At 42.0% G+C, this 26,462-nt stretch overlaps 2 protein-coding genes across 4 annotated transcripts in view; one reads left to right on the top strand and one right to left on the bottom strand.

Moving 5' to 3' along the window:
- The window catches only part of wdr31 (WD repeat domain 31), a 15,820-nt gene extending 3,493 nt beyond the window's left edge, over nucleotides 1-12,327 (bottom strand). Inside the window, exons 1-8 of one of the 3 annotated variants that reach the window (XM_053420215.1) lie at nucleotides 11,926-12,327; nucleotides 4,224-4,295; nucleotides 3,749-3,881; nucleotides 3,333-3,407; nucleotides 3,061-3,205; nucleotides 2,091-2,191; nucleotides 1,824-1,891; nucleotides 515-656 (exon numbers count right to left, since the gene is read on the bottom strand). In XM_053420215.1, the coding sequence (XP_053276190.1) occupies nucleotides 515-656; nucleotides 1,824-1,891; nucleotides 2,091-2,191; nucleotides 3,061-3,205; nucleotides 3,333-3,407; nucleotides 3,749-3,881; nucleotides 4,224-4,270 (711 nt within the window). In that variant the 5' untranslated portion in view covers nucleotides 4,271-4,295; nucleotides 11,926-12,327. Of the gene's footprint in view, nucleotides 1-514; nucleotides 657-1,823; nucleotides 1,892-2,090; nucleotides 2,192-3,060; nucleotides 3,206-3,332; nucleotides 3,408-3,748; nucleotides 3,882-4,223; nucleotides 4,296-7,109; nucleotides 7,436-11,925 lie in introns of those variants that run through there. The other 2 variants (XM_053420214.1, XM_053420216.1) reach the window with 2 other exon arrangements.
- On the top strand, nucleotides 9,956-26,462 carry LOC128437922 (guanine nucleotide-binding protein G(q) subunit alpha). Its single transcript, XM_053420213.1, has 7 exons — nucleotides 9,956-11,038; nucleotides 18,531-18,715; nucleotides 21,572-21,726; nucleotides 21,920-22,048; nucleotides 23,033-23,162; nucleotides 24,059-24,212; nucleotides 24,558-26,462. The coding sequence occupies exons 1-7, from the start codon at nucleotides 10,903-10,905 to the stop codon at nucleotides 24,746-24,748; spliced, it is 1,080 nt and encodes a 359-aa protein (XP_053276188.1). The 5' UTR covers nucleotides 9,956-10,902; the 3' UTR covers nucleotides 24,749-26,462.

Below are 26,462 nucleotides of genomic sequence, written 5' to 3'. Positions count from 1 at the left end.
AATATATATATATATATATATAAATATATAGAAGGACTGAAAAACATTCAAAATTATACTTGCCATAAAATAATACAATTAAAGATTATGGAAAATATGATGTAGTAGTCAAAAGTGGGGCATTCAATGCTCAACTGAATTCTTGTTTTGAATCTAAACAATGAAAAAATAATAATATTTGAACTAACTGTCAATGTGTGTAGTAAAACATGACAATGTGAGTCATATGTTCTAAACTACTTATTGAGTTTAACATTTGAAGTGGACTGGACCGTTCTATAGAACCAATGGTAGTCAGTCCAACAGTGCTCTTGTACCAGATTAACTTTGCCATGTTTGACTCTTGTTTCTTGCTTCTACCACAAGATACAGATTAGGCAGGAAACTGATATAACTGGGGGACAAGCTTATGGGAGACCATCTGCTAAAGTCTAAAGAACCGATGTTGATTGAGTAGCTCCAGGCTTTTACACCAAACAAAATGTACCAAACCAACACTTCCAAGTGGCCTCACCGTGGCTTCACAGCCCTGCCCTCCAAAGCCATTGCTGCTGGACACCATATAGTTCCCGTTGGGAGACACATCACAGTGGGTCTGGATGTACTGCTTGGCTGGAAATGTATTGGTCACCTGCCAGGCACGGCTGTCCCACACCCTGCACACAAACACAGTCAAGTCATTACTGTAAGAATAATCAAATGAAACTACGCATGTGCAGTGTATATGAGCAGCTGTACACAACATACTTAAAGTATGAAAACGCTGTTTGATCGCAGACATCAAATTAAGTATAGTGGGAGAGCAGAATTAAATATTTCCATCCGATCGCAACCAGGTTCTGCTGAAGTATCAAAGATTTTCAAATACATTGGATCATGGTTACAGTGATCAATCACTTTTATGGATCAAGAAGCTTTGGACAGAATCATTTCTATACAAAGACTTTTAAATCATTTTACTTACAGTAATCAAGTATTTAACTTAGTGTTCATTTTGGATCTCTTCATACATGACACCATATCAGTTGTAGCCTACTACTGCAACCTGTCACATAGCTCTCTGACTTTAAACAAAGATTCTGGACTGCCAGTGTTACAACTGTCCGCTCCCAACAAACAGTAGGTTCACTGTGTGTGCGATCACTAATGTATGATGACAGCAATATTGATGCTTAATCAGTTGCAGTCCTAAATTCTTCTTATTCACAGAGTTTCCTGCACATATAACTTAATATCAGCATATCCTTTGGATCCTATAGATTGTGTCAAACTTGGTGTTGTTTGTTAAATTATGCTGTTCATATCTCTTTGTGAAGGAAAATACTTAATATGAGCCGACTAGGTTGAGTGATGTCATCTCGATAACACCCTGCCTTTTGGCAACTATTCATATCTCACAGTCTTCTAATTCTCAACAGATGGTGTGTATAACAGCAATGCCTGTGCAATCAGGGTGCTAAAGGACTCGCTTCTGTATCAAGGAAAACTTTAAAAAGACAATGTGGATTTACTTTTACATACAAGGATTAATTAGTAGACTATTTGTTCTCTTTACGTTATGGGAGTAGCCCACCTTGGTGAGATCCCCCTCACCACAACTCAGGAGTAATGTTTCGGTTTCCTTCATGCATGACAAGATGGAGCTGTCCAATCGGGAATGGTAAGGTAGAAGTTTGTTTAAGTTAAATAAATGACAATTTTTATTTAAGTCCCATCATCTGTAAGGACGTGAGTTTTCTCCTTTTTCGCCATTCTGCATGCTCTTAGCCAAGACACCTGACCCAAACTGTTACAAACTGCTGTATCAAAACTTTCTTATGTACCTTATGGTCTTATCCTCAGAAGTCTGGACTACAGAGGAGCTGGCTGGCACCCAACACACATGAGTCACCTGGACAGAAAAGAGAGGAAAGTGGAAAACATTCAACCCTGCAGGGCTTGAACAAGGAAAGTAGAAGTCAGATTGCTGGGCTTATTGATTTGATTATTTTTCTTACATGCTGAAGTACACAGCTATGGGTGATCCAGAATGATTGAAACAAACAAGTACAAGGATTTGTGTGCACAAAAGCACATGATATTGTTCTCACCAGGTTTCGAGAGATGTTGTGTCTCTGTTCGCATTTTGCAGATTCGATGTCCCACAGGCACATCCAGTTGTCACGAGAGCCGGTGCATAGCTTTCTTCCCTCTACAAGACAAATATTAACAGCACCATATGCTCTGATCAGTTCAATCACATAAAAGCATCAACTGCATTCAACAACTCGAACAAATGTTCTTACTCCCATCAAAACTATTCTCAGGAAATCTATAATTTCAAACAGAGGTGCCTGCTTCTTCAACAACATCTGAAAGAATAAAGGCAGAGACAAAGAAAATTATGACAATTTGTACAATTTTCTAAATATATTCAATGATGATGCTTTGTTCAAAGCTATAGAGCTAACAGTGACCAGGGGATGACATAAATGTGAACCTTATTGAATCAGGAATGGTGCATGGATATTGGACATATATATGGACCCCCTGTTAATATTCTGGCCCCTTTATGGCCGCTGATTTGGAAAAATCATAGATCTGTCATTGCATTACTTATATACCAGACGACAGGTGTCAGGTTAATACATTAGTTTAGAGGTAATCTTTCTGCCCTTATAGATGTTCTCAAATCTCAAATTACTGTAGATCTGAAACCAGGAGGCCTGTTGGGGAAACTTCTTCTTTCTGTTTACATATGTTTGGAATTTTCTTCAAAAACGTCACCTAGAGTTTTGCTTCTGCATTTATTTACTTCTGTTTGATGCTAATATGAAGGGCAGCCAATACAAGAAGACATATTTAACCAAGTCTGAAATTATTCAGTTCTCTGCAGGAGGCAATGTGCTGTTGATGTCTGTGTTCTGCTTTTTGTGTTTTATATTCATGAAGTGTCCTCCAAGAGTTTTCTGTTCACAAACCAGCTTTAAAAGAAGGAACTGAGATGTACTGTTTTGAATGTTTTTAATAGTAGACTGTGTTGTGAGACAAAGAAGTGTATGTGTGTGTGAGTGTGTGTACCAGGGCTGATAGCTAGTCCGTTGACCACCAACTCATGCCCACAGAATTCCTGAATAGGTTCATCCCCCTGGTTTAGGTCCCACATCAGAACAGTTTTGTCCCGTGAGGCACTAAAGATCCATGTACTTCCTGGATAACACACCACCTGCCAGATGGATTGAGGAAAGAATAAAGAGGAGACGAGGCCTGAGGATACGTATATTTTCAAGGTGTAACCACTCTGTACAGCATCACACCTTTATCAGTTTGCGCACACAAAGTATAGATGTTACCTTAGTAACCTCTCGGTTGTGACCCTGGAAGGACTGACACATCCGGCCTTGTTTCCAGTCATACACCACCACAGCCTAAAGGGACAGAAACATGCGGAAGCATGAACTCAAACAAAGCACACTTACTAATTAGAACATGTTAAGAAATTAATTTTTTTTAAACCCGCAATTCACGAAACAAAACTCACAGGTGCTATTGTCTAAAATGGCATGTCATACTTTTATGTCATCTAAAACAGTGCTTTCTTGCATTTGGCATCTAACTGAACTGTAACTATTTAGAAACCATTGTAAAGTCACTTGAAACTTTGTAAGGCTCAGAATAAAATTATTGGCAAGTCATTGATCAACACTGTGATTTAAAATTCTAATTTCTTTTGAATAATGTGCTACTAATACATATGTTAACCCTTTACCTGATCACTGCCGCCAGAAACACACAGATCTGGGCTGAGATTCGTGACAGTGCTGATGGATCCTTGATGGGCAGGTTCATACTGCACCACCTGACTGTCAAAGGTATTATCTGCCTTCTCCCCCTGAGATGCCCTGCACACAAAAAACAATATATATATGTTCCTTTATTGACATGTAAGACATTTTTATTAACTCAAATAATGTTCTGATAATATGTCTCTTTATTATTAATGCTGGTGAAAGAAAACAGTATCTCTGTATTATCGCCACATAATGTTTTACCCCTGACTGGTAAAACTGTCCTGCTTAAGATTAAATAATAACCCAGAACTTTTTTTGCCAGCCTCAAATGTAGGACATGTAGTGAACATAGTGGCATCTTAAATGATACTTCAACTAATTAATAATTGAAATCTTGGTTATAAATGGTGTGTAGTTCAAACAAGAACACATAGAGTAATAAACATGAGTCACCTGTAGATATCAGACCGCTTGCGAAACTTGCTCTGTAGTTTCCCCATGACTGCCTAGGAACCTACAGCCACACTTATACACAGACGCAGGGAAAAGAAAAGGTATCAAACTGGGATACAAATTGTAGTCGCACTCCTTTAAAGGCAAATTAATGTCTTATCATTCTCTGTTGTACGTGGTGCTGATATACAGTGCCTTGCATAAGTATTCACCCCCCTTGGACTTTTTCCCATTATGTACTGTTACTAACTGGAATTCAAATAGACTTAAATAAACTTTTTACCGTTTGATCAACAAAACATGCATAGTACTTTGGAGGTGCAAAATAAATTTTATTGTGACACAAACAATAATGAGAACAAAAAAGTTGACATCTGTTGGGTGCATAAGTATTCACCCCCCTGTGTCAATACTTGGTAGAACCCCCTTTCGCTGCAATTACAGCTGCAAGTCTTTTGGGGTATGTCTCTACCAGCTTTGCACATCTAGAGATGGAAAGGTTTGTCCATTCTTCTTGGCAAAAAAGATGAAGCTCAGTCAGATTGGATGGAGACCGTCTGTGAACCGCAATCTTCAAGTCTTGCCATAGATTCTCTATTGGATTGAGGTCTGGGCTTTCACTGGGCCATTTTAAGACATTAACATTCTTTAATCCAAACCATTCCTTTGTAGCTCTGGCTATATGTTTAGGGTCATTGTCCTGCTGGAAGATGAACCTCCGCCCCAGTCTCAAGTCTTTTGCAGACTGCATCAGATTTTCTTCAAGGATTTCCCTGTATTTGGCTCCATCCATCTTTCCCTCTATTCTGACCAGTTTCCCTGTACCTGCTGAAGAGAAGCATCCCCACAGCATGATGCTACCACCACCATGTTTCACTGTTGGGATGGTGTGCTCAGGGTGATGGGCAGTGTTGGGTTTTCGCCACACATAGCGTTTTGCATTGAGGCCAAAAAGTTCAATTTTGGTCTCATCTGACCAGAGCACCTTCTTCCACATGTTTGCTGTGTCTCCCACATGGCTTCTGGCAAACTCCAAACGGGATTTTTTATGGATCCCCTTCAACAATGGCTTTCTTCTTGCCACTCTTCCATAAAGGCCAGATTTGTGGAGTAGACGACTAATAGTTGTCCTGTAGACAGATTCTCCCACCTCAGCTGTGGATCTCTGCAACTCCTCCAGAGTAACCATGGGCCTCCTGGTTGCTTCTCTGATTCATTTTCTCCTTGTCCGACTCTTCAGTTTGGGTGGACGGCCTCCTCTTGGTAGGTTTGCGGTTGTGCCATATTCTTTCCATTTTCTTATGATGGATTTTATGGTGCTCAGAGAGATGTTCAAAGCTCTGGATATTTTTTTATAACCTAACCCTGCTTCATATTTCTCCACAACTTTATCCCTGACCTGTTTGGTGAGCTCCTTGGTCTTCATGATGCTGTTTGTTCAGTAATGGTCTCCAACAAACTGAGTCCGTCACAGAACAGGTGTATTTATACTGAGATTAAATTGCAGACAGGTGGACCCTATTTACTAATTATGTGACTTGCAAATGTGACTTGTGAATGCAATTGGTCGCACCAGATCTTTGTTAGGGGTTTCACAGTAAAGGGGGTGAATACATATGCACTCAACACTTTTCAGATTTTTATTTGTAAATAATTGTGAAATCCATGTAATATTTCCCCCCACTTCCAAATGATGCACTATTTTGTGTTGGTCCATTACATAAACTCACGATGAAATAAATTGTAATCTGTGGTTATACCATGACAAAATGTAGAAAAGTCCAAAGGGGGTGAATACTTATGCAAGGCACTGTAGGGCGAAGACTCGAGCGTTGTTGCAACCTCAAAGAAATCCGAACCGTTTGGTCCAAGCTTATAAGTTAAATTCCATCAAACAAAAGCAATACATACATTAAATACCGATTTCCAGAGAGAAAGTAACAACAGAGTTAATATCAAGTGTATCATTACCCCTAAATACACTTGGGCTAGTATATAAAACCAGAAATACTTTCACAATTCCAATTTAAATTTAAATCCTATCTTTGTATAGTTCAATCGAAAGATTTTTCATTGTTTAATTTGATAAGAATATATGCAGGCATATATAAGTATTTGCTTTCTGCCAGAGACTTTTCAGGCAATATATAACTGAATGTTTACACTTTGTTTACACTGCCTATATTGTTTATACTTGTTATGTGTGTGTGATGATGCCTGAAGATAATCAATTAAAAGATATTTTCCTGTTCTTTAAATTTTGAGAGAGAGGGAGAAAGAAAGAGAGACAGATAGATAGATAGATAGATAGATAGATAGATAGATAGACAGATATATAGATAGATATATTTAAGCATCCAGTAGCCAACAAGCATTAAACCACAAGAGCATAAGAATAATAAATGGTAATAATCTGTCAGGAATAAGTCCAAGAATAAGGGTTAGGGTTATTAAAAGACTAGAGAAATTAAAACTATAAAACCAATAGAGATAAACACAGGCAGTGATGGTGACAGTCTTACAGTTTAACCTCCTCTACACACATCAGACACGCAACTGAATCTGCAGTGTTTTACGTCCAAATGTCTTGAAGGACCAGCGCGAGGTGTGATTAAACCACGCGTTCCCACGCACACGTTCAGCGGAGCTCCTCCCCGGTCGGACAGCCCGGTGGAACTTGTCAAACAAAACACAGGAAGCAGAGGACTGCAATCCTATTAGAGCGGCATCATTACCGTCACAGGGAATTAGTCAAACACCTAACATGAGCCGCAGCAGCGGACATTGTGTAACAAACACGGGTTTTTCCCCGGAGTTACTGACGGTGCATACAGGTGGAGGACTCCTCGTTTACACACTCGGCTGTTGAGGGGAGTGGTTTCTTACCTGTGGTCCCTGCGTGTGATGCTGAGCACGGCTGGCTAACTCGCTAGCATGCTAACTAATCTGTGTCCGTCATGCAGGTGCGTTAGCAGCGACTGCTCGGGGGAGGACACGCGTCCAAACTTGGCCGAGTCGTCGCCCACACGACCGAGAAGCGGCTCCCGTAGACGGCCATGACACTGAGTTACCCTGTGCGTGGCAAAGTGCACGAGGAAGTCTCCCCCTTCACCACAACACAACCATTCCTCCCTCTCTCTCTTTCTCTCTGTCTCTCTCTCTCCGTAGCGACCAGCAGAGCGACGCTTTCCCGTATCCAAGCGAGGACCAGGCCACGTGACCCCAGGGAAGGAAGTAGTTGAGAATGTCTTCTCTTGCAAAATAAAAGTCCAATTTACTGTTTAGGATTTATTCCTACATTTTCTGTGGTTTATTCTTCCTATAGGCCTATAGGCAGTTCCCTTGTGAACAGTACACATAATACATAAACTATTCGTAACAGAGTTTTGTTTTGTTTTCCTATATTGGCACTCCCACTGCAAAATGATCTAACCATTAGCTAGTGTGTAACTACAATGGCATTCACATTTTCCCTTGCTCTGTCCCAAACCTCATAAATATAAATCCCCTAAACATGCCTATTTAATTCGTTTTCTGAGAAATATAAAAAAATGTTGACACCCCGTTTCCCTCTAGATCAGGTAATATAGCTGAACAAACCTTAGGACCCTTACTGTCGTCAGTTGATATTTTTGCATTAATAATACAAATCTCCACATTCGTTACAGAAAAATTAAAAGAACGACGAAATCTATGTTGACCCTGGGGGGCTTTATGTTCTATTCTTTTGTTGAAATGTAAGTCTAAAATAAAGATGTTATACAGGATAAGTGCAGCACATTTAACAGGGATGATACATTTTTCCTGAGCAAACAACAAAATATAACATGAATAAAAATGTGCATGTTAGTAGATGGAATGTTAATTGTGATGGTTTTGTGATATGTTATTGTTTTAACCCTACATCAAGATACATTTGGTCAGAGCAGGGGTCAAAGGGGGGGAACTCTACTTGAAACAAGATTAAACACCATCAATTGACAGGTTAACATGTTACCAACTTGTGGCTGTGTGTCTCTATAGAGAACTAATGGGTTTGCCCTTCATTACAGGCACAGGTTGAATGTCTCCCCAAGCTACAAAACTGGGACGAGTCAGGCAGGTCCCTGGACAGCTAACATTAATTCTGCTGGAACAATTTACAGTTTTTCTTTCGATGACACATTTTCATGCACTTCATCAGAGCTCTGATTTATTCATTTATTTGCCTGTTTGGTAGCTCAGAAAGGATGAGACAAGACTTCACAGGCTGAATTTAAAGAAAAAAAAAACATACTATTAAGCAGAGAGTCACTGGCATGTCCCCATTTGAACGGCCTAAGTGGACCACTTAGTTAGGTTTCAATCGACACTGCTCAATACCTATGTGATGTGACCTTGATTCTTTTTTTTGTTTGCAGCAAATAGATTAATTGAGTTTCGCTAAGAGACCATCTGGGTGGGGTTTAAAGACACTGCCTTTTTACAGACAGAGGATTTGTGAGTTATGACTTCCATACAAAATAGTTTGAGACGACTTTCATGCTTCAGTTACTTCCAATGCTTCAGGAAAACTGTGAGTTTAACAACTTCTTAATCCCTGAAAAAGGCCTGTTTTCTATGACATGCACATGATGGTCCCTATTGGTTTTACCTTGGGATAGTTAATGCATCACTTAGGTACATGTTGGGCTTTCACTAAAACTTTTGATAAATGCTTCTTTTCTAAAATATATTCCTTTTGTTGATTAACATTGTACATTTATCAAGTGCAGCTGTCTAGTACAATAACTATAACATCCTACAACAACTGATTCTCTTTTTATTCGTGAGTGGGTAAGGAAAGCCAGTGGTTTGGGTTGTGGGAAAGATAGCACAAAGCAAAAATCACTCATAATACTAATGGCACAGGAATGAACAGTGGGGATGATCGTAATGGATCAACTGTGGACACGTGATTCCGCCTCTAACATCCATCCACTTATCATTTCATCAGTCCACAAGTGTGTGGGCATGTTCTAAGATTAATTGTGACCAACAACTGCTGTATAACTCTCCGGTTTGTTGAAGGCAAATGGAACACAAATGATGAACATGAAACAATTACAATTTGACCCCGGATGGCGTACGGATGTGGGCCACTTCAGGGCAGTGATGCAGCACTTATGGCCTTTTTGTGGCCTACACAAAATGGAGGTGAGCCTGAAGTTGCCCACTTGTGAAATAGCAAATATGGCCAGAATATCCAAAACAAACATGACCCTTTTTGACAAAGTGTTGCTATGGCTCACTCAAGGCCCAGATCTGGCAAACAGAGCAGGCTTCATTCCATGCTGTATGTGATTAGTGGCATGTGGGACAGATCTGGGCCAAAACTATCTAGCCATCGATATGTATCAGATGTTTGTTACATCGCTATCGATGAAATTCATAAAGTGATATTTATTGATATTGTTTTATTGTCCCTGATAAAAAGCTCTAAACAAGTTTGAACTCTCTCTATTCTGACTCTGTATGAACACCGATCTGGTCTTTCCGGTGGGTTTACATTGGCAGAAGAGAAAGTATGTGCAGTGTCATTTGTAAATCACACCACAGCCACTGAAGACAGAGTCCGAACTAAAACAAATCCACTTCCCACGCAGATACGAGCTCAGTCCATTCATGCACATTTTCTATTCCACAGGTTGGGGCTGGAATACTTTGAGGCGTTTGCTTTGACGTGACACTCCCCCCACACCCACCCACCCTGGTCGACGGGAGGCCGACGTCAGCCCCAGAGGAGCGGATGGCCCGTGTAATAAAAATGCATGAAGAGAATTGAGGAAAAGGAGAAGATTGTCCGGAGGGAGACAGAGAGAGAGAGAGTGAGCAGCAGCAGCAGCAGCAGCACGGGGTCTGGATCTCCTTCCTCCCCCTGAGCCGCGGACGTCAACGCCTCTCGTTGTTTGTTCAACATTTGTGGCGATGTGGGATATTTTCCGCCGCCCTGTCGACAGGTTGCGGCTGGAAGGCTGAGTGTTTACGCGTGGCTTTCTTCTGGAGCAGAGCAGAGAGAGATAACTGTATAACAGCCTATAGCGGATTGGAGTGAAGGTCCGCCATATTCTGCCTCACCACGCCCGGGAGTCGAGCCGCTGGGAACATGAGCGGACTGCTTTCTTCACGCGTCCCCGCTCATCCGCGACGGTAACTCGGACACAGCGCGGGGGAATTTCGCCCCTGGAAGAGACATTAAACCAACATTGTGTTTAGAGAGCCGGCTGATCGGGTGGCTGTGCCCCTATCGAGATCACACGGAGGATGCGTCTTACAAGGATCTGTTGATCATATTGAGAAGGAAAAGCAGATCACCACCAATTAAGATCCGACAGATATTCGGCTCACACCCACCCTTGTCGGGAGGAGGAGGCCCCGGGAAGCGAAGCGAATCTGGGGAAGTGGGGTTGGATCATAGTAATTCATCAAACATCTTCTTTTTTGGCCCACAATCTGTGCTGCGTCCAGGCTCCTCTACGAGGGGCGTCCACGCGTCGTTCCATCAGACGCAGGCCTGTATATGTGGACGTTATCCGGCATCCACAGGCCTCCTGGGTGTGTGTTTAAAGAACGCCATAGACGCGGCTGAGATCTGGATGAATCAGTGATCCAACAAGCGCAAAGTACGTTTTTTTAAAGAGCAGGGGAAAAAAAGGAGAGGATGACTCTGGAGTCCATCATGGCGTGTTGCCTCAGCGAGGAGGCGAAGGAAGCCCGGCGGATCAACGACGAGATCGAGAGGCAGCTCCGCCGGGACAAGAGGGACGCGCGCCGGGAACTGAAACTGTTGCTCCTCGGTAAGCTCCGCACGGAGGAACCAGGGGGAGGGGAGAGCCCAAATTCCTCCCGGAGAAAGAATGCCATTTGACGGGCAGGGGTGGGGGTATGCGGATGGGGTTTCCCACCTGTGTGAAGTTTTGAAGTGGAGGGCTAGTGTTTTGAAATGTGCATGTGTGTGTGTGTGTGTGTGTGTGTTTAAACCACTTGCTTTGAATAACTGGTCAGTGTCGAGGTAAACAAATGCTCGCCAGTCCCTGGGCCTCCTCCCTTTCCTTGTCTAACCCCCCCCCCCCCCCCCCCCCCCCATGCTTCCACTGGCCTGACTCAGCCTGGTCGGGCCCATCCAGATGTGCTCAGGAGTGTGTCATGTATTGACTGGGCCAAAGTTTAGTAACCCTGCTGTAGGTTAACCCTGGCACTGAGTCGGATCCTCTATATTTACTTTATAGCAGCACATCCTCAATTTTGTCTTCGGACAAGAACCCTCAATAAGATAAAAAGTCCCCCCCCACACACACACACACCTCATATACTTGTTTTAACACTTAGTCTTATATGTGTTATACATGTCTTAGAACGATATTGAAAATATTCACTCCAAGTCAAAACTGACTACCTACATACCATTGTAACAGAGGTCCTCTCTACCACCCCCTTATTGGCAAAGCATGTTTGCACAGTTTTGCCATATGTTGCACAGTAAAGCATTCATTTGCATCGTAAACTAATTGCACACGATTGATAATGAGGACAAGTAATTTATGCATTTAAAACCTGTGTAGAGCAGATTTTAGAATGATCATGTCTACTGGTTAATGTAGTTTGTTTTCCGGATGCCACTCTCAACGTCCGGAGAAAGTATAAGTATTAGTCACACTAGAGAAATATGAGGAAAACAACTCACCATCCCATTTTTAATTCGATTTCCACCGCCCATTAGATGTGATGGCTGTGGTGGTGGTGGAGCAGGAGGAGAGTGGGGCCAAAAGACTGCTCCTCTGATCCAGTGCTCGCCTCACTCAGTTCCTTAGGAAATGCATAAAAGAGAAGGAATCTGGAAACTTAACATATTTAGATCCCACTTTTGCCTTTTAAGGGAGGTTTAAGAGGGGATTAAATGAGGAGGCTTTCCCCCCTTTGCCCTCCTGTTAGCGCTAAATGTTGAAATGAATCCCCCTTAACAGGATTTGAAGGAGCTGACAGCCACCTCGCCTGTTAAATACGGACAAATAATCGCGTTCGTTGTTGCCCCTTAATCTCTTCTAATACCCAAGAGTTTGCTCATTATGCTAACACAAACAGCCAGTGACCCAAAAAGTGAGGGATCCTGTGTAAGATTTTATTTTCTCATGGGACACTATGTTGTTTTGATTCACCTATTCGTCAGCACTCTTGTGTAATACACGACAACCAACCAAACAGAACCAAATCATTCATGGTTATCATTCACACTCAACGTTCATTTCTGTTTTGCAAAAGTACAGGCGATTCCATTTCACAGTGGTTTGGTAGCACGCCTCTAATTACAGAATGTGTACAGTTAATGTCTTCGAGTATGGAATTATAGTGAAGTTACAGTCAGATCTTTAGAGTGAAGAGTTTCCTGTTGTGTTAAATGCTGCAAAGTGTTCATGACTAAAGGCTTTTGACAGAGGAGTAGATGGTTGTCTACAGTGGGGTGGGTTTAATGGGAGGCATATATCATACACTCAGGGCTGTTAATTCACAGGGAAATTGTGTTTTTCTCTTTAGTGAGCCTGTTACACACCAACGGCACCACCCCCTCTACTAGTGGTGGAGTTGACCAGAGGAAGTTGTGTGGGCTCTTTGTGGCTCCATTATCCCATAGACTATCAGTGTATTGTGTCCCACAGGACATGAGGGGAAAACAAGTTTTTCACTCTTTTAGAATGTCATTTCGCAGAATTCTTTTCACATTTATCATCTGGGCTTTTAAACTTCATTTATAATCATCCAATCCCAGCACCAACTCTTTTATCCCACAGAGACTGCGTATGTTGCAACATAAAAATAAGCAAGTTTAGGGTTCATTGCAATCATATAATAAGCATTAGATATCCATAAACGAGTTGTAAACTAATAAGGGACTTTATGACTCGTTGAATTTGGACAGCTGATTAACAATACTTTACTTAAGCTGCAGTGTGGAAGTGGAGCTGGAGCTGAGGGGGTGACAGAGTTATACCCGGATCCTTTTGGGTTCACATTCAGTTAACTGTTGGTAAATAAGTCAGGGACACAACGACCACACTAAGATATAAGTGACTCAGTTACAATCAAGGTTGTTGAACAGTGAGGCCGAGGCATCTCAGGCAGATCCTGCTGAAAGTGATCTCCTCCAGCAACACGTGAACATAAACACATTCATAGAAAATGAAATCACTGTCATAATCCATTAGAACAGCTCCCACTTCGTTGTCCAGTTGGTAAGACGAGCTGTGTCTTCATCAACATTTACAACTTACAAACACAAGCTGGACAAAGTAAGACAAGATAAGAACTTAGTTTATGGCTGGTGTGGGTGTGGGCATGGAAAATTTACAATTCGACTGTTTGCTCTCTTTTTTCATACAAGATATGAAGGTGGTGTCTTGGTTATTGCTCAGTAATGAGATCCTGACAATGTGCTGCTGACAGGGTCGTCACTGTCTAACGCAGGTAGTTTCTGCTGTAGTCGCTGCTGCTGCATGCAGTTCTCTGCAGGCGGACAGAACTCAACAGACACCTAACACCGGAGCTGTGAGTGTTAGAGTGGCCTCCGGAATCAAACTGGACTCTGATTATGAAATAGTAACTGTTCGGCCTTCCCACCAAATCCTTTTCAGATCAACCGCCAGTAGGACCATAACTCAACTGTTATTGTTGTATAGTGTCACAAAAAAACCAAAACCATCTTTCACATTATTAGTTTCACTATTGGTTTTCTGTCTTTGAGAAGTTCGAATGTCATTAAGGAAAAATAAAACAAGATGGAATAGAATCACGATGCAAGGTGGCAAGATTTAGGTTAGCAGGATGTTTTCCCAAAGTTCTATTCATCAGGAGGACATTTAACTGGGCCTCACTGAAGACAAACCTGTTCTGCCAGAGCAATAGAGATACAGAGAAAGAGGAGCACAGTTTGCTGTCTTTACACTTGAGTCCAGCTTCTGAACTGTGATGACTTAATGCCTCTTTGTCATATATGATAGTAAGCTTAATAAATTGGGGGTTTAGGCTGTTGGTTGGTCAAAAGAAGAAATTAATAACTGCCATATGTAGGATATAGTAAAAATGAGGTACATGCTGCATATTTCATTCTGAGGACAGCCAAAAGGGTTAAACATTAATAATAATTATCAAGTTTGTCTTCATCTGCAAAATTCATTTAAAATTGTCCAATTACAAAAGTGGCACAGCCCAGCTCCAGTCCCCAAGAGACCATTGGACCTAGTTTATGATGCCTGTCCCCTTTTACACACACACACGCAAAACATCAGACAATCAGACTCACGGAAAAGTTTTTCAACAACAATGATTTCTGTACGGCATCACATTTATTTTGACCACATTTTGTACAAATCCTCTTTCGAAAACATTTGTGAAAGTGTTGATCTTTCCCGTCACTGTCGGCTGCTTTTATGGGTCGAACGAAAAGCTGAGAACTTTGTCAAGGCTACGACTGAACAAAGTCCACCTGAAGGTGTCAAATGATTCTTGTATGAATGCAGCCAAGTTAACACTGCAGCATAGTCATGTTTTATTAGTTTCACTTTAAATAAGTGATCACTTTAAATAAGTGATTTAATTTCATAACAGCAACCTATAAACCCTTCCGTGTCCATAACAGGAAGGGAGATAAATGTGGCATATTTTTCATACTTTCCACTTTGCATCTAGTTTTCCTGAACGAGAATAACACATCCAAGCATGTAAATATTCAAACCGAATGCATTATTTATTTGACTAAATTCATGACTCAGCCCTCTGTGCTGCCTTGAGATTTGCTGGTTCTGGCTGAGAGCTGTTTATCAGTAACACTGAAAGATTTGACACCTACAGGACTGACTTTCCTGATGAAAGTGAGAAACGAAACCAGCTCCACAAACGTCACTGAACAGTTTCAGCTGCTCAGTAAAATACCTGGTTCGGTTTCATTCTACAGAGTTCACTATCATTCATTTGAGTATGTTTAACATGGGTTAATCCTCGAGATTGCCGGGTTGGGCATTGGCGGGTAAGCATATGTACGTACTCGGGATGAGTACGTTAATATGAGTTTAAATACTCATTAAATACTCATTTGAAGCTATATCAGGTCACCCAGATAGAGCTAGAATTTTCTTTTCTTGGAAATCTATTTTAAGTAAGTAAAGTAAATAACCTTTCGGTAAAAACTCGAGATCCAGATTTTAAGGCTGACAGCTTGAGGTGATCCCATAATAATCCCATAGTTCTGCCATTAACATTAACATCAGATCAAGGCTGAGTCAAACCCTTTTCAAATACTAGTAAGAAGCAGGGCTGTAAATTAACTAATGTTACGACTCGCAGTTCCCCCTTAAGTCTTTGTTAAAGTGAATATGGTTGAATACAGCCCCGTGTTAATACACTGTGGCGCAGTTAATTCATTCTCCCTTCTTCACTCATGCATTTTTCATAATGATGTTCAAGCATCACATCGGCATTTTTGCTTCCTCTTATCCCATTTGTTTTAAACAGCCGGCTGCAGGCGTCTCTGAGCAGAGCTGACACTAATGCAGTGGTGCTTCAGGGGCTGTGGAGATGCACTACTCCCAAGACTTCATGGATAAAGCTACCAAATCGTTGTGATTAAAATATGATGTATTGTCTGTTTGACCACTCTACATATGTGACAGTATAGGGTTTTAATATTTGGCTGCTCACTGTAAAGTTTCAAATGTTCAGACCTAGCACACCAGGAATTGAAAGCCCCACACTCAGACAGAGCAGCCTGTTTTCTTTTTTTTCCTCCACCCTCTTTGGTCAGACTTGGAATCCTGGGGATTAGCTCCCAGAGAGGAAGCCAGACCAGACGTACCCCACATCAGATGTAATGTTGATCTAGTAACTTCAAACTGGGGTTAATCCAGGTTCACTGCCTGGGCTAGAAAAGTGACTCAGTGGCTTCTAATGGCCCCTTTGGGCTAATTTCTCTTTGTATACATACAGCTGTTGGTTGGTACAATGCTGGATAACCCCCTTGTTTTTCTATAACCTAAGTTAACCGGCAGTAGCTTTCAAATTACGGTTGTCATGTGAGTGAATGTGAATATTCACTCATTGCATTCCAGTTTTGTAACATGATACTAAACAGTAGCATCTCAGCCATAGTTTATCATAAAAAACAACTTTAATTGAAAGGTTTCACTGTCTGAGATTTATATGAATTTTACCTCCACATTCCTCCTTTTTTTTACCATCGGGTTCTCTCCACTTTTCTGTGTTTGAACAGCTATGAGGAGAAATAACTGTGCCACACAAGATCAGCCCAGATCCAAAACCCACAGGCACAGTTAATCTAAGTTTTTTCAGATTACTCACTGATCCAGTTTGTCTGTTCAAAAAATAGAATGCGTGTATTTTTAGGATGTCTGACTCGAGGCGTTTTGCAACAATACCACTTCGTTATTGAGGTTAATGTAGTAGTTAATTATATTGGGACTCTGTGTGCATATATACATCTATTTCCACATTACGATATATGTACGTGTGGGGGTGACACAAATCTTTTACAAACTGTTGTTTCTGCCAAAAACAAACAAACAAACAAAGAGCAATCAAAACAATATCCTCTGTGATGTAGGTAAAGACTACAGTGTATTCTGATGCTTCTGTGTACAGCATTTCCTCATTGCTTCTTACTCTTCTAACAAAAAGAATTGTCCAAGTTAGAGTTCAAGGATTAAGTGTTTGGCTCAAGAGCACTTCAAGGGTAATTGTGCTAATTCCGGTTTTGTCATTGCAACCCTCCCTGCTCATTTCAGATTTCTAAACTGGCAGCCCCACAATAGAAAATCTGTTTCCCCCCAGAGGTGATAGTGTTTCAGCACCAGTTCAGTCTGCAGCCTGGTTTTGCAAAGTGCCCGGTCAGTGTTCTGAACCCACAGTCGAGAGGCTCCTTGTGATAAAATAGAGTTTATTTTATACGGCGCTCTTATGGCTCCTATAACTTGCACTGGAATGCAGCCCACGTCTCCTGGTCTTTTAGACACAAAACGCACACACATACACTATCCTTTCTGCTCGAGTCGTTCAAGAGTTAGTGGTGAGGTAGAGTTAAACCGTTCAGTTGCTCTGCCAAGATTCTGAATGAACCAAAGACAGAGTACAGCCCCAGCTCTTAACACCCAAATAGTTCCTGTCATCACTGAGAGCACTCAGTGATTGTGTACTGCAGGTCTGTTTTGCTTTTAATGTACTGCTGCTTTGTACTGATAATCTCCTGACATTCTCCAGAGTAGGTATGGACGCAAATGTCCAAGTGAGAAGTGACTCTCTGGAGTTTCTCCTGCCAGCCCCTTGTAAGAACTCTGGATTAATGTCCGAATGAGCCCATTTGAGAAAACGGGGGGGGGGGGGGGTTCAAGGGGGCCGACACCAGTGTTGCCAGTGCTGTAGACAAAAGCGCGGGATGTGAACGTGTTGTTCACATTGGTTAGATAGGCTGATACATCTGCATAAATGTGCCGGTAAAAGATGTGCTTTGATGAGCGATTGATTCCTCTTTCGTCACTCAAGGGACTTCCACATGTACATTTAAATGTTTGTAGAACAACCGAAAACGTGTTTTGTGAGTTCATAGTGACCTTAACTTAGATCTTTCAACCACTACAATCGCATCTAGTGAATGTTAATACCGAAAGTGAAGAAATCCCCTCCAGGCGTTAGAATGGAAGGGATGGACAACCTGAACACATAATGCATCAGGTCCCGGCTGTCATCAGGGCAGAGGCATAATAAATGCTATTGTTGCTCTCTGTCTGCTGCTTGTGTGAATAGCCACATGTTTGCTGATACATTAATGCATTTCATATCCTCATAATAACTATCAGATTCTTATGGGGAGTGTTGGAAATGTTCCACCGGCACATTCACTCTAATGCACAGTCGATTGCTCTATAGTGCAATTCAATCTGACTGGTTTCACAGAGGGAAGAGGCGGCATCGCTGACAAATAATAAAGACCATGTTCTGTTTCGGTGTCGGACTGACCAACTGTGGAACTAGATCTGTGATTGGACCATTGACGGCAGGGATACAAGCATGTTTGAAGATGTTTATGGCTGTCGTGTCGCTGCTCAGCTCTTAATTGTCTTTTCTTGTATTGCCGCAGTTCCCTTGTTGGTCCATACAGGTCAAGGAAAGTCATAAATGTCTAAATGTCCTTTTAAGGAGCGTGGCTCGCTGACACAGGAGATCAAAGGTCTGTCTCACAAACCTACAAAATAAACTTGGTTCCCTTTTCCTGTCTACTTCCTTCCTCAGGCACCGGAGAGAGTGGGAAGAGCACCTTCATCAAACAGATGAGGATTATCCACGGCACAGGCTACTCCGATGAGGACAAGAGAGGTTTTACCAAACTGGTGTATCAGAACATCTTCACGTCCATGCAGGCCATGATCCGAGCCTCAGAGACGCTCAAGGTCCCCTACAAATATGAGCACAACAAGGTAAATTACATCTGCGCTTTTTCAAATTCCGCCCCAACTGAAGTGACAACTGTGGTGAAGGGTGAGGAATAATTGCAGAAAAAGCGACGGAGAAGCTGCAAAGTGGTCACAGCGTGCTTGTATATTTTTAGAGCGCTGTCTATCTCATTTGGAACAGCCATCCATAATCGTTTCCTGTCCTTTTCGGCACTTCCTGTGTCCTCAAAGTGCTCCAGCACTCCATCACACTGTGTGTATTTGTGTCTGCCTGTGTGTTTCCCTGCACCCAAACCCATATATTCACAGAAATATATACACTCACACTCGCTCCTATTTGACCTCACTTTCCCTATAGGATGATCTGAATTTCCCACGGGATTAATAAAGTATCCATCTATCTGGCTGTCACTAAGGAAGGAGTTACCCTTCCTTAGTGACAGATTTGGGAGATGTCACGACGACCTCGTGGTTTCGCTTCCTGTGCGAGTGACAAATGAAAAGAAAGTGTAACGTAGGAGTTTTTATTCATCAGACCACTTCAGGTGACATCTGACATTGCTGCTGCAGCTCCTCCCATCCTGTCCCGTCAGAAGAGCTTTCACTCTGCAGAGATTTGGGGAGGAACATTTTGTAGATTTTTGTATCCTGAAGTCAGATCATAATATTCAAATGTTAGAAGACGTTCAGATATCACATACCTCTGCCAAGGTATATCGAGTGTCAACATTATAACTTCAGAAATTCACGAAAATGTTGAAAGACCTTATTTTAAGAAAGTAAATAAAAATGTCTCTATCTCCCAGTTTATTGTGATCCATGTTCCTTTGACAAGTTGAGCATTTGTGAAAAGGTGGAATTCTCTCTGTCAGCACTGAGTTTATTAAAGACACAACTTAACCACATTAACCTTCATTAGGCATTAAATATAAAGAACACATCTTAATACTGGAGACACAGGCGGTTAAAACTAAGTGGAGCCAAACCTCCAACACCTGTCTAACGAAAACTCTGAGATTTAAAATGGGCCCGTAGCTTGGATTCATCTTACTCCTCTTATCCTGTTGTTGATCATTGCAACGTTTGCTTTCGCTTCCCGTCCAGCGTGTGCATGTCCACGAAGAATGAAACGGAATATGCTGTCTCAGCTGAGCTGATGTTTGACCCACTTTAAACACAAGAAAAACCATGAAGATTCCTTTTAAATATGTGTATGAGTAAAAATGTTACTGCAATCCTTTTTATTTTGAAAAATCTCTATTTTACTGTAAGGGGTTTTCCTATCCTTACACGTCACTCTAATGCCATCCCCGATGCACTGAGAAGGATCTGTTATGCTATCTGCTTCAGATATGTGCGTGTACAGCAGAACTACTGAATACTTTGTACACTTTGCTCTCATATAAATGGGAAGTAGAGGTTTAAACAATGGACCTCACTAAGGAAGTGAAAATGAAACCTGTCTTTACAAAACCACTATCACAGGCTAGAAAGCTTATCAAGCCCTCCCAATAAACCCTGACACCATATCTGCCTTATACCAGATATCTGTTTTACTGTTTTTCACTCTCAGCTCTTTTGTCCCTTCATTCGTCCCCAGACCCAAACCATCACGTTGTGTCCTTCATGTCTAAATCATGTTCAGACCACGTAATTGGTTCGGCAGACGCCTCATTCCAATGCAGCTCATGCAGTCCCTCGATACGTGGTCGATGCGGAGAATAGAAATGGTGTTTTGTCATTTGTGGATGCTGGGCTTTAAATTAAGTGGGTTTCTTCTTCATATGGGTCATCTTAACTGCAGTTCTAACAGACTATACAACTGTCCTGTGTAGTTTAATGAAAGCCTACTGGCTAAGAGGTAGGTGGGGGTTCTATAGATTATTTCTGTCATGTATAATTCATTCTAATAAACCTTAATGCTGTTGTAACAGCTTTCCATTTTATAAAAGCCTGTCCACAGTGAATGACCTGTAATCATCTGCAACTGTGCATGTGGGATTTGCTTCTAAATTAAATCTATAACTCACTGGGAAAATCTAATTTAATCTAAATAGAAAGATGTATCATGCAGTGAGATGTTACGAAAGCCGTATATAAATCTGACAGAGAAGAGTTGGTTAGTTTGCAGAAACCATTTGGCTGAACGTGACAAACACCAAGTTCACACTCTGCGACTCTCCTAGCCGTCGGATTGCCGTGCAGTTCACACCACAGGACTTTCTGTTGGGTGATTTGGAGTCGTGTAGTCGTGAGGAGTTCACACTACATGACAGAGGGAGACACACCACACCACCTTTCACCAACTCCGTGCGTCGGACCTGTAGTTGTTGCTGATTCGTTTATCTATTTGCCAGCTTCTGGACAGATAAGGTGACGGGATGAAGAGCCTCTCAAAACGCTTCTTTGGAGGGGTCACACATGGCGATTGATGGCAGCGGATCGAGAGCGGAGTGGAAATCTGGCTTAGAATCGCGTAGTATGAACGAGGCATTAGTGTCAAAGATGAAATTAGGTCTCTTCAGCTTGTACACCACGCTACCATCAGGAATGTCAGTGTGACACGTGAAACTGTGTCGACATTCAGGCGTATGTCGGTCTCTTGTCGTGGGACACCGGAAAGTTTTAATGAGACTGTGGGCCGTGAAAACTTTCCCCTTTAAAAGGCCCGGCGGGATTTGAGCTACAGATATGAGGTCCGTGCTGAGCCTGGGGGCACAAACACATTTCTGGATATAGAGTTAGAGAATTAAGCCGTGGTAATTAGGACTGTTCAACCTGCATTTGAATAGTTTCAAGATCCAGAAACTGAAAATGTTTGAGGTTACTCCTCTGTCGCAGTAAAGAACTGAACTTTTCCTCTGGGTGTTTCTCCACCAGGGTAACGCCAACATCGTGAGGGAGGTGGACGTAGAAAAGATCAACAGGCTCGAGAATCCTTACGTAGATGCAATCAAGAGCCTATGGAATGACCCGGGCATCCAGGAGTGTTATGATCGCAGGAGGGAATACCAGCTCTCAGACTCCACCAAGTAGTGAGTAGACATAACAGTGGATCCAGATGTCAACATCCCTCTTCTGAGCACTGTATGAATTGAACCCATGTTTATAAATGAGGGAAACATAAAGCAAAACATGAAAGCAACAGCTAAAGAAGAACTGAAGTTTTATTTCTCAGTGCTCCCGATGACAAACATTCGTACTAAATCATTTTCTCTGCCTCTGTAGTTACCTGAACGCGTTGGACCGAATCGCAGTGCCATCCTATCTTCCCACTCAGCAGGACGTGTTGAGGGTTCGAGTCCCGACCACGGGCATCATCGAATACCCGTTTGACTTGCAGAGCGTCATATTCAGGTAAGATCTGATCGGATCTAAAATAAAATCGCACTGTTGTGGAGCCTGGAGTTCAGTGAAGGTACAGAACATGTGAAAAAGTAAAATGTGAAAAAGAACTACCATTTATATCCTAATATAAAATATAAATAATGATAACATTCTTGAACTACAGCTGATGATGGAAAGGAAAAAGTTTTAATATGGTCACACAACAGCATGACTGTGTAAGTAATTAAGTACAATCACTCATTCGCATAGTTTTTAATTTTGGGAGCTACACATTCATCTTATGGTTGTTCTTACAAGTTACATCATGGATGAATATTTTATATGCAAAAAGTAGAGTAAGCCAATAGAAGATAAATAAAATATGATGCTTTGTTAAGGTCGGGTTTCCATCTGTAGAATTATGAAAGAGCTGCTTAATATTTAATGGAAATTTTTTTGTTTTTAGATGTAGCATCACTACTTTTACTCGTATAACAAAGTTTTTTTCTGATTTACACTCAAATCGTAAAGTTATGTTTATAACAATGAGACGTCCTCTTAAAAAACCCTTTTACTACAAATTCCCCTTCTCTCTAGTGTCACTTATAACTAAGACAAGAGGATTTTCATATCGTAACTGCTTTAAAGTGTGGGAGATCAAAGACAACAGTCAGATGTCACCGATCTTTAATAGTTTTATCATAATAACGGGACAGGAGATGAAGTGGAGACACAGGACCACACACTGAGGGTTCAGGAAACCATTTATTGAAGTCATCAAATCAGATTATTTGTTCGTACCTGTAACGTCCCCGCAACTGTCAGGAGGGGGGAGTCTGCCCTATTATTCTCTACTCTCTGATTATCAGACTAACTTCAAAGTCAGATCCAAATGATCAGCAGCCTCATCACGTTGGACTCACGTTTGGCTCCTCAGGATGTGCATTGTATCTCTGGTGAGGCAACTTTTTATCAGTGCCTCTAACGACTGCCCTTCTCTCTCCCTGCTGACAGGATGGTGGATGTGGGAGGTCAGAGGTCGGAGAGAAGGAAGTGGATCCACTGCTTTGAGAACGTCACATCCATCATGTTCCTGGTGGCGCTCAGCGAGTACGACCAAGTTTTGGTGGAATCAGACAACGAGGTGATTAATCTATATATTTAAGACATGCAGACTGGGGTCCGGTGAATTGAAGACTCTGAATTGTCCGGTGTTGTGAGGGTAAATTGTCTCTGTTTGTTGCTCCTGTGATGGCGATCTGTCCAGGATGTACCCTGCTTCTTGCCCAATTTCGGCTGGGATCGGCTCCAGACCCTTAAAGGATAAGCAGATTTGGGTCATGGATGGATATTTCATGTGAAAGACGAGTTGCGTCCGAATGCGAAGAGCGACCCCTGATGTAAAATGAGATTCCCCTCCTGCCAGGGGGAGCCCCACCCCTTGTTTCTTTGTAAATCATTTGTAAATGATCAGCCAGCTGTTTTGAATATTGCCTCAGGCCACATCTCCTTGAGAAGGATACAGCCCAAGTGTCGGTTTGTGTGTATTAATGAGCAGGTGTGTGCTCATATGTTTGTTGGCCTGGTTTTGTGTCCACTTGTTTTCCTTCATATTGTTTCTGACCATCTGCGCATCCTGTCTAAACTGCCACACAGTGTTTTTTGGGGAAATAAAACACAGGAGAGTTTCACACTGCGGCGCTGCTGATGTGGTATCCAGAGCTTACTTTAAAATGGTTGCTTTGTTAAACTCTGAAATCAAGTGCAAGGCAGAGATTAAACCCTTGAAGGCGACATGGCCGCCCTTCCCTCTCCGGTGTGCTTAAACGTTTATTAAAAATCTGTACTTCATGACGGTGGTTTAATTCAATGATTAACTCTGTCTCTCTCCTTCTCTCTGTACGTTTTTCTCCTCGCTCTACCGCCCCTCCCTCCTCTCACAAACACACATTCATACTCTCTCGCTCTCGCTCTCGCTCTCTCTCTCTCTCGCTCTCTCTCTCTCTCTCTCCCTCTCTCTCTCTCTCTCTCTCTCTGTAGAACCGGATGGAGGAGAGTAAAGCTCTGTTTAGGACAATAATCACGTACCCCTGGTTCCAGAACTCCTCTGTCATCCTGTTCCTCAACAAGAAGGACCTGCTGGAGGAGAAGATCATGTACTCTCATCTGGTCGACTACTTCCCAGAATACGATGGTGAGTGACGGCAGCACAGCGTCAAACTCAGACATCAACATCTGAACCAGGCACTGGGGACAGCTCTTTGTCAGATAAATCATCTCTAAAGCATTTATTATCAGTTGATTAACCAATTATTCAAAAGTGTAATGATTAAAAATGTTATGCGGCTGATATCAACATCTCTTCGGTGTGTTTTGAAATTTAAAACCACTATAATCACGGTTTATTGCATGCGTCTAAGCCTCGAAATGTCTTGAATGGATTGTGTTCAAACTGTCCCTTTCTAAAACACATTAACAATGGGTGCTCATGGTGTTCTACAGCACGTGCATTGACGGAGCATCATTTCCTCCTCCTCAGGTCCGCAGAGGGACGCCCAAGCAGGCCGCGAGTTCATCCTCAAGATGTTCGTGGACCTGAACCCAGACAGCGACAAGATCATCTACTCTCACTTCACCTGCGCCACTGACACGGAGAACATCCGCTTTGTCTTCGCCGCCGTCAAAGACACAATCCTGCAGCTCAACCTGAAGGAGTACAACCTGGTGTAGAGCCCTCAACACACACTGACTGCTGCAATCTGTGAAAAGAGAGATCACACACACACACACACACACACACACACACACACACACACTCTGAAAAAAAGAAAATCGGAGAAAAAAAAAATCAAATGCATAATACTAATTTATTTGCCATTTGTTGATCTCTTGGTCGCCAAGGGGTGAGCAAAGTAAGTCAAGGGAGGGAGGGGGTCGGTTATGGTGAAGAGTTGGGAGGGACTTGCTATCGAACATGTGCAGCAATGATCCTTGTTTTTTAGGCTTTTGCGCATTGTTGAGTTTTTTTCTTGTTTGTTTTTTTTGACAGAAAGAAAGGAACTACTGTGTTTCCTGGAGGTGTGGGGGCGCGGGGGGCGGGGGGGGGGGATAGTTGCCCATCAGACTGAGACGTCAGAGCAGAAATGCAATGTGCCCCCTCCCTCCTGCCTTTTTATAAACAAGAATCTTTACCTGTGGATTCGTTCTGAATCTCTCTCACAGGCGTTTACTTGTTGGCCCAACAGGAAGTGATGTAACACATCTCCAATCAACAGCTTCCTTTTTCCTGCAAAGGATCCATGGGCAAGTCTGTTGATGAGTTTGGCATAAACTGTGATTTTTAAATTATTTCATATTGATTTGATATTGATTGACTTCAATCATCATTATTATTGTTATTATCATTATCACATTGACCTTGGTACCATGCGATGAGTTAGGGCAGGTGTTGCCAGCGTGGAAGCACACGGCCACATTGACGTGTTGAGCGACATTTAAGAGGCGTGAGGGAAACTGGCTTCAAAAATGCTTTGGAAGCTTTGGGCGACGAGGTTAGGAGGCACATGGAGACCTCTGCTCCGATGAACCAAGATGGCGACCGCCGCTTGTCAGGGACTGAAGGGGGAGGAGGAGGGGATAAATTATAAGACAATGTTGTTAAATGATTATGTTCCACTGTGCCACATTAGTGCTTTTTTGTTATGCTAGTATGTTTATTTATTTGCCAATACCAAAACAACTCACGGCTCCACGTTGCGCTGTTTACTACTTTTGATGGAAGGAAAAGTGTTGAGAACAGCAGAGAGCAGGGCTGATCGACTTATTGATCAACTGATTCCTGCAGCTTTTTAAGGGTTCAATAAATAATGGTATTACACACAAATGCACACACACACAAACACACAAAAAGCAACCACAGCTTGGGCTTGAGGCAGCCTCCCTCCTGACCTGCAGACTTGTCCGGTCACATTTTAGGCGTGTCATTATATCTGTCCAAACAAAGCCCTGCTGTCTTGACTGTTTTCGTCCAATGGCAGTGGAAAACACATTTGGCTCATTCCCAAGTCAAAGGGCGAAGTGTTGATATTCAGTTTGTCCAAAGTAAAGCCCTTGTCGTTCCTGATTGGCCCCTCTGATTTACCATTTCCTCATTCCCAAGTTACTTTGGAGTATTTTTTTGTAAGAATTCTATAGAACACAAGCCTGTAATTCACATTTATTGAGGCATAGTGCAATTATGAATGCTATAATCATTGTATATACATCTCTCTCTCTCTATATATATATATATATATATATATGGCAGCATTTTTGTTGGCTTTGTAATCATTACTTCATTTTGGCAGATTGAATGTGCGGTATTGAACATATGTATCTATGTAATTCTATTGTATGTCTAATGGAAAATTCATTTTTTTGGAAGAAAAAAAATACTTTATTTACA

The sequence above is a fragment of the Pleuronectes platessa genome, chromosome 4 (assembly GCF_947347685.1).
Source record: "Pleuronectes platessa chromosome 4, fPlePla1.1, whole genome shotgun sequence".
In the NCBI taxonomy this organism is placed as follows: Eukaryota; Metazoa; Chordata; class Actinopteri; order Pleuronectiformes; family Pleuronectidae; genus Pleuronectes; species Pleuronectes platessa.
Note: the sequence above shows the minus strand (reverse complement) of the source record. Positions and strands in the feature narration are given on the sequence as shown.

What these genes read in the sequence shown, in the direction of transcription:
- LOC128437922 (XM_053420213.1), top strand. Translation starts at nt 10,903, where the DNA reads ATGACTCTGGAGTCCATCATGGCGTGTTGCCTCAGCGAGGAGGCGAAG. An exon ending in TGGTGGAATCAGACAACGAG is followed by an intron (nt 23,163 to 24,058) that starts GTGATTAATCTA and finishes CTCTCTCTGTAG; the next exon opens with AACCGGATGGAGGAGAGTAA. An exon ending in CTACTTCCCAGAATACGATG is followed by an intron (nt 24,213 to 24,557) that starts GTGAGTGACGGC and finishes CCTCCTCCTCAG; the next exon opens with GTCCGCAGAGGGACGCCCAA.